Source organism: Mus pahari, chromosome 17, assembly GCF_900095145.1.
Source record: "Mus pahari chromosome 17, PAHARI_EIJ_v1.1, whole genome shotgun sequence".
In the NCBI taxonomy this organism is placed as follows: Eukaryota; Metazoa; Chordata; class Mammalia; order Rodentia; family Muridae; genus Mus; species Mus pahari.
The window spans coordinates 2,110,487-2,121,747 of record NC_034606.1 but is presented as its reverse complement, the minus strand read 5'-3'; the positions used below and the strand labels follow the sequence as shown (position 1 = coordinate 2,121,747).

The window sequence follows — 11,261 nt, the reverse complement described above, 5'->3', positions numbered from 1 at the left end:
GGGTGTGAGTGTGAATGCAGGTATCTGTGTGGGGTGTGAGTGTGAATGCAGGTATCTGTGTGGGGTGTGAGTGTGAATGCAGGTATCTGTGTGGGTGTGGGTGTGGGTGCAGGTATCTGCAGAGGTCAGATGTGGGCTCACAGGTTGCATTGCAGGAAAGGAACTCTGGTCCAGTGCAGTAGCAGCCCATTTTCCCAACCACTGAGCTGTGCCCTTATAATACCTTCCTGTGTTCTTTTATAATATTTACATTTATTTATTTGGGTGTGTTTTCCAAGTGCACATGTGGAGGGAACAAGTTAGAGGAGAAAGACCTGGGTCTCGGTCGTGTGGGCCCTGGAGATTGAATGCAGGCCCTTAGGCTTGGAGGGCAAGTCTTTACCTGCTGAGCCATCTTGCTGGCCCCATAGTACTTAAAAAACAATCTGTTATTGTATTTTCTTTATCTGAAATTGATACCTAGTGAAGTAACCACCCTTTGATAATAGCCATGACTAGATATATCCTATAAACAAGTTGTCCTTTAAACAATCATTTTTTTTTTCTGGTTGTTTTACTCACGCATGTTTATTTTTAAATCATCTTTTCTCTCTAAATAAGATGTTTTTTAGATTTATTTATCTCATTTCATGTGCATGGCTACTTTGCTTTCATGAATGTCTATGCAGTGCTGTTTTTTTGCCTGGTGCCTGTGATGCCAGAAGAGGGCATCAGATCTCATTGAACCTGAGCCACAATGTTTGTGCTAGGGATTGAACCTGGGTCCTCTGGAAGAGCAGCCAGTTCTCTTAACCACTGAGCCATTGTTCTAGCCTCTTGAGTAATTTTTTTCTTTTTGTTTGTTTTGTTTTTCGAGACAGGGTTTCTCTGTGTAGCCCTGGCTGTCCTGGAACTCACTCTGTAGACCAGGCTGGCCTTGAACTCATAAATCTGCCTGCCTCTGCCTCCCGAGTGCTGGAATTAAAGGCATGTGCCACCATGCCCGGCTTTAAAAATGGTTCCATTCACATTAAATCCTTTCTACTATGTTCTCTGTGGTTGTCCCACCATGTTCAAATCTCTTTTGAGTTTAGTTTACGTAAAAATTGTGTGCAGCATAGTTTATGCTGTCTTGTAGTTGAATCCTTGTATATTCTGTGATTATGGGTATTTTTTCTATATTCAGTTAGGGATGATATTGTATGTACATGTCTTATATAGCATATCTTTAATAATCAATAATAGTAATACAGTTCTTGGTGTAATTTAAGCTTTTTGGAAAACATCTCGGTTATAAACAGAACTCATTTATCTCTGGAAGATTTAAACTGTCAGTTAAATACTCTAAATTGTTGATAGTATTGACTATATGTTGTGCATGTAAATAATTTTTTTCCTCAGGAACCTAAAAAGACCAACATGAATGAAAGAAATCCCACTCGCCTTCATTGAAATATATATTATTTTGAAGTTAACATTGATATTCAATGAAAAATCCTTTAGAATGGTTATATTTAAAGTATTTCTGCTAAAGGAAAATACTTCCATTTGTTCCTAATATTACATAGTAAATGCCTTGCCAAAATAAAGCATTATTTTTGTTGGGAATCACTCAAAACACTAGGGGCCCTTCTGGCTTGTAATCTTGTTAAATTTTCATGCATGAAGTAAGACCTAATTATACACAGTTGCTGAACTCTAGCTACAAACTGCTCAATATAAATACAAGTTGACTCATTAAGTTGATTGGTTGAAACATATGACATGTTGAGAATATATTGGGATTAAGAAAAAATTTTCTTTGCAAAGGAAGTGAACATAACTGTCTTTTTCCTCAGTCCATACGTTGTGAAGTACTATGGCAGTTACTTTAAGAACACAGACCTCTGGATTGTTATGGAGTACTGTGGAGCGGGGTCCGTTTCAGACATAATTAGATTGCGAAACAAGACAGTAAGTATTTAAAATTGCTTTGTTAATCTCCTTTTAAAGGTTCCACTGTAGAATTTGACTAGTAGTATTTCGTTACAGAGAAAACATTAGTGTGGAAAAGGAGCTGTGATAGGAGGTGAGAGAAGATGCTTCTGCCAAGGCACTGCCAGGCACTGCCAGGTCCTCTTGTCCTTGCAGTCAGTGCATCGCTTAGTAATCTATGCTCAGAAAGTGATGACTAGAATTCTGTTTAAACTTCATAACATTCATGACCCTTTCTCCTCTTTATTTTTCTGTATCACCATCTATAGCTGGCAAATAGCTGAAGTTACATTTCTGACTTTTTGAAAAGTAATTGATTTTTTTTCAAATGTCTATGAACTTGAGTAATCATGTACGTGCTCTCGAGCACACACACACACACACACACAACACAGACACACAACACACACACACACACAGACAGACACACAGACACACAGATGTGCAAGCACACAAGCACATAGGCTGACAAGCAAGTGCCTGTAAAATGAGTTTAGTGAAGTGCACTACTTAACAAAAGATGTTCTGGCTATTTTGCAACCCAAGGAGAAGTGTTCATTAGTCCCTCTAAGGTTCAGTGGCCTTTTTATGTGAGTGGTAAGAAGAATTATCAGTGAAATGACTTGTAATTCAGTTTCTAGATAGTTACTTATGCTGTCAAACATGTCTTGGTAACATAAATTCAGACAAAGCACATAACTACTTGAATCAATTTGTGGTTAACCAAAGTCATTTTAAAGTTTGATTGGTAAAATACTTGGACATTTATTCTTTTTTTTCCCTGTGGAGAAAATAAAGTAAATAGAATTTCTTTAAAAGGAAGTTAAGACAGAAATTTAAATAATCCCTGTTTTGACAGAGGATTAAATCATCTGTGACATTTTAATTAGTATCTTGGAATTTCTATTGTTCTTAACTAGCATTTATGTAAATCAGATGACTTGTGAGTGGCACAACAATTGAAAATAATTAGACCCTAGTTAGAGAAGTGTTATAAAATTGTTCAGGGCTAACCTCACTCCATTTGGCATTTAACATTATCAAAAAGAGATGGAATAGAAGCATAGGAAATAGAAACCTTTAAACATCCATTTTCATGGTTTTAAAGTAGCAATGTTAACCATTGTGAGTGCAGAGTAGGTAGTTGATTCAAGAAGTTTCTTCCTTGTACAGTAATTACAAACTGTGAAAGTATCTACAGTTCTTATAGATAAACTTGGATGTGAATATGGCCTTGAGGAGTTGGCGTCACCATTTAGCCCGGGAGGTGTTCTGCCCTGCCATAGTTCAGTGCCACCATATCCTTTCTAAGGAGACAGTCCACTGGCATGTTGCGACTCCTGCATTAGGAGCAGCCCAGTTGCTGTCTTCACAGAGCAGTTTATATCTGTACATGAAAAAAGCCAGGAGTGGTAGAGGAGATTGATGGGACCGTTGGCTATTTTCTTTGCTTGTTATCTCATTGGCAGTTTGTGTAAGTTCTCAGGAGTATTACAGGAACTTGTTTGTCTAAAAGGACTAACATTGTTTTGGAGATTGTCAGCATCAGTAAGGATTTCATTTCTGTTTTGAGTTGTTGGGAACCCCCCCCCCCCCGCATTCACTCTACTAGTTGTTTCCATGGCCATAAAACAGTGCTTGCCCAAGAGGATGGCGACTCCAGTGTCTCCATGCTCTGCTACTTTGTATGCTTTGTTGTTTAATTCTTTGTGTGTGTGTGTGTATATATATATATATATATATATATATATATACCTGTACTTTGGTATTTGCCCTGCCTTATGATGTAGCTAGTATAGATTTCTTCTCTTTCTTATTTTTGTGATGCTGGCATCTCATTTGCTGTGCAAGTGATTTCCCACTGCCTGATCACCTTTCTACAGCTTCACACTTATGGTCGGGGTTGCAAACCTGTGAACTGTGATGTTCACAGTGCTTGTTGCAGTCTCCCTCTGCCCTTCTGTAGTCCATTGTGCACATTTTAGTTTAGCTATTTCCCCTTCCTTTTCCCCTCCCCTCTCCTCTCCTCTCTTCCTTCCTCTCCCTGCCCCACCCCCATCTTTCTGTATCATGGTCTATTGAGTCTGTTTCTGTGATCATTATTATTTTTTTAATTTTCTTATTATTTTCATGGTTTTGGTCTTTGCCTGAAATAGTCTCTCTAATCCCAGCACTTGGGAGACAGTCGGGCTGTGTAAATTTTTGAACTCTGTGTGTTCAAGGCTAGCCTGATCTACATTCTGAATTCCAGGTCAGCCAAGGTTATGTAGTGAGTTCCTGTCTTTAAAAAAAAAAAAAAAAAGGAGCTGAAGGATGCAGCTTAGTGGTAGGGTCCTTGACCAAGCCATAGATTTAATCCTTGTAATAGTGACAGCAATAAAAAATAAAAATAAAAACAATAGAGATGATTTGAGTCTCTGACTATTAATGTCTTCTTCCACCAAAGGTTTTATGCTTGATTCTGCCAGGTAGCAATTCTGGACCAGTTTAATCCAATCTGGATCAGAGATAATTTGAATCTGGCATTTATCTTGCCTTTACATCTAGGCTATAGGGCTCAATGACTTCTTGGTAGGTTTGAATTTCTAATCTTGGTCCTCACCATTCAATGTTTGTTCTTTTTCTTAGCCTCTTGGCCTTTATTCCTAATTTATAGGTATCTTTTGAGAAAAGCTGCCCTTTTTGTTGGGCTTATGTTCGTTTTGTTTGTTTGTTTTTTTGTTTGTTTTGTTTTTTGTTTTGTTTTTTGAAATAGGGTTTCTCTGTGTAGCCCTGACTGTCCTGGAAACTCACTTTGTAGACGAGGCTAGCCTCGAACTCAGAAATCCGCCTGCCTCTGCCTCCCGAGTGCTGGGATTAAAGGCGTGCGCCACCACGCCCGGCGGGCTTATGTTGGTGGCTTTCTTTTCTCATATGTCGGCTCTGAAACAAGATGCTGCTTCTGTACTTGGCTGGTATCAAGTGGTCTGTTGTTCAAGGTGGTCTAGTTCTTTTGGCAGCAGAGTGGTGTGGTTTATCTAGCACATAGCAAGCACAGTAGAACCCTTTCCTAATGGATCCTCCAGATGGGCTGTGGCATTCTTCACCTTTGGGTGTGATTTGGGGAAGGGCTCCTTTTTTTTTTTTTCCTGGTAGAAGTTTATTTGTTGTGACACAGTTCTACATTCTTTTCTCCGTGATCCTGCACCTGTGCTGCAAAGCCTGAGTACAGGTGGTTCTGCTCAGTCTCTCCTCTGGTCACTCTGATGATGGGACCAGTTCTGTAACAAAGCAAGCTTCTGAGTCCTAGGCATACTTGATTCCTTCCTTAGTCCTCCTTTTCAGCGTCTAAGTTAACCTGGGCCAATTGACATTTTGTTACTCATATTTATAGAGTATCTTTGCAGTCAGTTCTCAGAAGACTAATTTCTTTGCTTGTATCTTTAAATGCCCTAGATCTTGAAAAATTTGCGTTTGCTTCTAGGTAACCCCCTCCTCCCGCCCCTATTGTGAGTGGTGCCTTATTTCTGCTTCTATGTTTAGTTGGTTTCTGGTGATATGCAGGACTACTTTGTGCATATTATCAGTATTTGTGATAGCATACTCAGTCCACTTTACACTTGATTTTTACCAAATATTTATTTATTTTTTCTAGGTGCCCTTCCTTAAATTGAACTAATAAATCCCTATTTGATTGTTTGTATTGGTTCTTGCTTAATGTAGTAATCTTTCCTTTTTTATCTTTTTAAAATGTTTTTAAAAAATTTTGTTTTTATTTTATATATATATTTTTATACATTATACATTACACACACATACACACTCACATACACACATACACACACAGGAGTGTTTGCCTAATTGTTTTTTTTCTTTTTTTGTTCATTAGATATTTTCTTTACATTTCAAATGTTATCCCCTTTCCTAGTTTCCCCTCTGAAAATCCCCTATTCCCTCCCCCCTCCCCTTGCTACCCAACCCACCCACTCTTATTCCTGGTCCTGGCATTCCTCTATACTGGGGCATAGAGCCTTCACAGGACCAAGGGCCTCTCCTCCCATTGATGTCCCACTAGGCCATCCTCTACTACATATATAGCTAGAGCCACAAGTTCCACCATGCGTTTTCGTTGATTGGTGGTATAGTTCCAAGGAGCTCTGGGGGTACTAGTTAGTTCATATTGATGTTCCTTTTATGGGGCTTCAGTCCCCTTAAGCTCCCTGGTATTTCCCTGGCTCCTTCATTGGGACCTTGTGCTTTGTCCAATGAATGATCGTGAGCATCTACTTCTGTATTTGCCAGGCACTGGCAGAGCAGGATTGCCTGATTGTATATGTGTGTATGTGCCATGTGCCTGGAAAGGCCAGAGGGCATTGTCCGATTCCTTGGGACTAGAGTTACAGAGGTTAGGTTGTATGCAGCAGCATGGGTGTTGAAAACTGGGCCTGGGGCCTTTGCAAGAGCAGCCAAGGTTCTCAACTGTTGTGCCATCTCTCTGGCCTCTTCCTTGTAGTCTTTTTAAATAATTTTAGAAGTTTAATCATGACCCAAGAAGTCTATACCTTGTATTTTGGGTCTTTTGTGAGGGTGGATTTCATCTGGTTTATTCAGTTGACTTTGTCTGATAGTGCCCTTGAAATGGCTTTTCCTAATGTTTATATTCATGAAAGTGCATTTATATATAAAACATGGATGTAAAACTTCATTTCTGTTTTAACCTTTATAAATCTGAAAATTAATGCATGATCATTGAAATTTTTTTGGTTATCTTAAAATTATGAATGTAAGTGTAAAATGTATTGAGAATCAGGTCATGTTGGTGTAAACTCACGGTCACTTGGTTTTATATGTACTATATGAATTACAGCCATTTTAGTAGTAATGTAACTCAGAGAACTAAGCAGGCAAGGTCCTCTGTGTCTTCATCTGCACTGACTTCATGTCTGGTTTTCTCACTATAAAGAAGAAGAAGAAGTGTGTGTGTGTGTGTGTGTGTGTGTGTGTGTGTGTGTAACCGTAATAGTTATAGAAGAGGACATCATGCATTTGAGAAGTTGATAGTGTGGGAAGGCAGGGAGTAGAGAGGAGTGGTCGGAGTGGAGGTGATAGGAATACATGCTTATGTTAAAGTCCTCATCTTAAATGCTTGTTTTTAGGTCTGTAAATTACTCTGCTTTTATTTTTCAGGTCACATATAGATTTATGCTTTTACATGGTTGTGATTCTTTTATTAATTTGAAAAGATAGGGTATAAGAAAATTATATTTGTTTATGTGCCAAGAATATTTTTGTTTCCATTTTTTCTTTGACCATTGTTTAATATTGTACTCCTGCCATAAAAATAAACACATTTTACTGTTAGAGAGAGAGAGAGAGAGAGAGAGAGAGAGAGAGAGAGAGAGAGAAAGAAGAAGAAGAAGAAGAAGAAGAAGAAGAAGAAGAAGAAAAGAAGAAGAGAAGAGAAGAGAAGAGATGAGACAAGACAAGAGGAGACTTAAGTTTTTGTTAACAAGTTGACAGTAGAGCTTGTCTGGCCTCAGTGGGAGAGGAGATAAATAATCCTGCAGAGAATAGGGTTAGGAAATTGGGGGGGGGTGTGGAAATTCCATTCTCTTAGAGAAGAAGAGGAGGAGGACAGGGTGAAGGACTCTGAGAGGGGGGCAGCAATTGGGATGTTAAATAAATGAATGAAGCAAAAAAAAAAAAAAATGAGAGAGAGAGAAAAGAAGGCATATAACCTAAGTCAGGGAGCATCCCCCATTCCAGGTCTCTAGCCCGTCCCAGGGATCCCCTACCCCCGCAGCTGTGGATTTCCAGTTCATGTTTATCTAGGCTATAGCACAAGCACTATTTGTATTTTGCCTCCCTCCTGCATGTTTATAATTTGCTGATGTTCTGCCATCACTGTGGACTCCTGTTTGTTTATTCAGGCAGGTTGTTGGAGTTGAATTCAAATGTTACATTGTCCTCTCAGCCTTTCAATCTTCTTTTCAATTTCATGGCATGGTGAATTTGTATAATTTTCATCTAGAAATACCTGGCTTAAAATTCCATCTCTTTTTCCCAATTCTTAGAGTTCTAACATGCAGGAAGGTAAGGCAGGAGAATTCTGAGTTTGAGGTCAGCCATGCTGCATAGCAAGATTGTCAACAACCAACCAACCAAACAACAACAGAAGTTGACTTATGTGAAATTAATCTTTTGTTCCTAAGCAATTTGTGTTAATTAAGTGGATTAAATCTTCTAGTAAGTGATTCTCAATCTTCCTAATGCTGAAACCCTTTAATACACTTCTTCATGTTGTAGTGACCCCCAGCCATACATTTATTTCTATTCAAACTTCATAAGTGTAGTTTTGCTACTGTTATGAATTAGAATGTAATTATCTGATAAGTAGGATATGTGATTTTTTTTACCTTTGTGAGAGGGTTGTTTGACCCCAAAGGGACTCACATTTTGAGACCTGCTGCTGTAGTGCTCTTGTTCTTGAAGGGGCACAATGTATGATACCTGCTATTACATTTTAACAGTTGTACTGCCTGTTTCTGACTAGTAGGCAAGCCAGGTGCGTCTAATTTACAGTCCGTTAGTGTCATCCTTTGCCTTTGCTGTTGTTCTTGACCCTTTTGATGAATTTGCAGCACATGTTTGACAGTTTGCTTCACATTTCTTTTTAAATGTTGAGTTACCTGATTAAACTTGACTTGCACCTTTTCCCTTGTGAAACATTGAAGAAAATGTCAAAGCACAGAATTAAGCTTGGGGTTAATTAGGCCTATCCCTGTGATTATAACTGAGGAGAAATTGGGGTTAAAGAGTGGGAATTAACCATTTAAGTATGGGCAGGTGACATGGGCAGGCCAGGGTCACCATGGTAATGAGTGGTACCTGGAAGCTTTTAGCAGTGGTAAGGAGAGTGGGATGAAGGTGGCACTCCTGTGTCCCAGCACTGGGACATCTTGTCCAGGTCTTGTACTGCATGCACCGCTGCTTAGCATTCTTTGACTCCTTTGGCTTTTAAGCATTGGGGGACCTGTACATAGGGCTTAAATTTCAGAATTTTGAGGTTGGATTCACAAATACATCACAAAATTTTAGTATTATGCTTACTTAGCAAAGGAAGTTTTGTATTTTCCTCAGTAAGTTTGGCGACCTTCTCTTCAGGTAGCCCAGCTATTTTGTCATATCCTTTGAAGTCACATTTAATTACTCTTTTTTGTGTTTGGGAGAAGAGTAGTTATGGCTGCCTTTCCTAGGAGTTTTAACATAGTCTCCTAGGAAATACCCTTAAGTCCCTAGAAGAGCTACTCATATCTAGCAAGTCTTTAGTAAATGTTCGTTGAGTTGACAGGACCCACTAGCTGCTCATCCTGTGAATATAAAATAACTATCCATCTATTTGATGTTGTAAGGAAAACATAATTTGCATGTCTGTTACATTCTGGTGTTAACAATGCAAATAATTGACTAGGTATGGCTATATTTCAAAGAACATGCACAAAACAATGGCTTACTGGTAACATTGGTATTTGTGAAGTACCAGGATGTGTGGTATTGACTTTCTGACTGTTAGGATGTAATGTTTTTGTGTATATACTTTATGTTTAAAAAATACCTACCTTGATAGGTTTCATTTAGACCTCCTTTCATTCATGAAAAAGAGTTGTGTTGTAAGTGCAATTTAATGTAAACATTATTATTATTATTACTATTACTACTGCTATTAAATTTCATTTAAAACAGTAATTAAATATATTTGTGGGATTAGTATTAGAAAGTTCCTTTTGAATGAATTTAAAAATAAGCAATTATATATTAAGTGCATTTAGCATCTTGAAGCTTTTAAAAGATAAGCTATAGTTTGGAATAGAAGTTTTCAAAATCATCCTTATGTAATTAATTATAAAGCCGTGCATTGGCTTGTGGAAGAACATTTGTATCTTAGGTGCTTACCCTGCACTGGAAACACCCTAAGCAGTTGCTCTATGCTGTTCTTTCTTCTTGGGCTAATTTTTATTTTGGCAGCTTGTTTGCACTCACCCCAGACCTTCAGCATACTGAACTGAAGTTTTAATTTTTCTATGCACTAGACTGATGGTCTGGGAAAAAAACATAAATTGAAAAGAACTTCAACTTCCTCATCTGTGAGATGACAATAACACTTTATAGTTCTTTGCATGCTTGACAGTTTTATTAACATGTCAGTTGAATAGAATGATGTAAATAAGACTAATAAATGTTTTTTATATTCTTTACATCTTAGATGGTAATGTAAGAAGATAATTATAATTCTGTAAAGAGTTAAGAGTTCTTAAAGAGAAAGGGAGAAATATTTAGCTTAATACAATTAGGAGAAAACTAGTTGCTTAGCAAATTTAAGAGAATAACAGTCATTGACTAATAATCCATTCAACAGAGCACACTTTGTGGCTTATTTTGGTTATTACTTTATCTCTAGCTTTTCAGCAACACTTAGCAAGTAAAATGCTTTGTAAATATTTTAAAATTGGAGATTTTGTGACCAAAGGATCAGATGAGAGAGGGCAGAAAATAGCTTAGGTGAGGAAGTAAGGGCCTTGAGTTCTGTTTCCATTTCTAAAGTCTAGTGTAAGCCCTTGCTTACCGAAGGCGGATGGTCTGAGCATCTGCTTTAGATGCTTTTCCTTTTCTTAATCAGTTCCTTAGGACCCTTGCCATGCTTGATGGGCCTGTGTGAGGAGCATGTTCTTGTTAACGTTTGTTTTTGCTGGAGATTTTCCCACTTGTCTTCTCATTGTGACCGAAGCAGTCTCTCTCGCTGGGGTTTTCTAATGTCTTCCTGTTCGCTCCGCACGGTTTCTGTTGTGTGTGTACTTTCTTGAGGAGTCTTTCTTGGATCTTCTTGATTTCTTGTTTGAATGTAGACTCATTGCCTTTTAGGTCTGCTGTACAGCTGCATCCTTGGGCTTTCTTTCCACTGGATTCCTGGGTTAGTGCAATAGTTTTCTTAAAGTTTCCCGTTTCCTCTTTGCTTTTTAGTCTAATCTAATTGTCTTCTTTATGAAGCATAAGTTCTGCTATTTGAGTGCTAGCATATCTGAAACTATCTTTAATTTGTTTGCTTTTATATGTAGTTGGTAGCCTCTGAGGAATTTTAAGTAAAAGATATCTTTTTTTTTTTTCTTAAAATTGAGAGACTTGGCTCCATCATCTTCTAGAATCTGGTGGTGTTGATATGACTTAGTGTCTGTCAACACCTTACTTTTTTTCCATTTTTTTATTTATTATTTTCTTTATTTACATTTCAAATGCTATCCTGAAAGTTCCCTATACCCCACCCCGCCCCTGCT

The 11,261-nt window shown here is 38.1% G+C and overlaps 1 protein-coding gene across 1 annotated transcript in view; it reads left to right on the top strand.

Annotated features, from left to right (window-relative positions):
• Stk3 (serine/threonine kinase 3) overlaps positions 1 to 11,261 on the top strand; it is a 246,765-nt gene that overhangs the window by 51,186 nt on the left and 184,318 nt on the right. Inside the window, exon 4 of the mRNA XM_021216579.2 lies at positions 1,818 to 1,932. Coding sequence (XP_021072238.1) covers positions 1,818 to 1,932 — 115 coding nt within the window. The remainder of the gene's footprint in view (positions 1 to 1,817; positions 1,933 to 11,261) is intronic.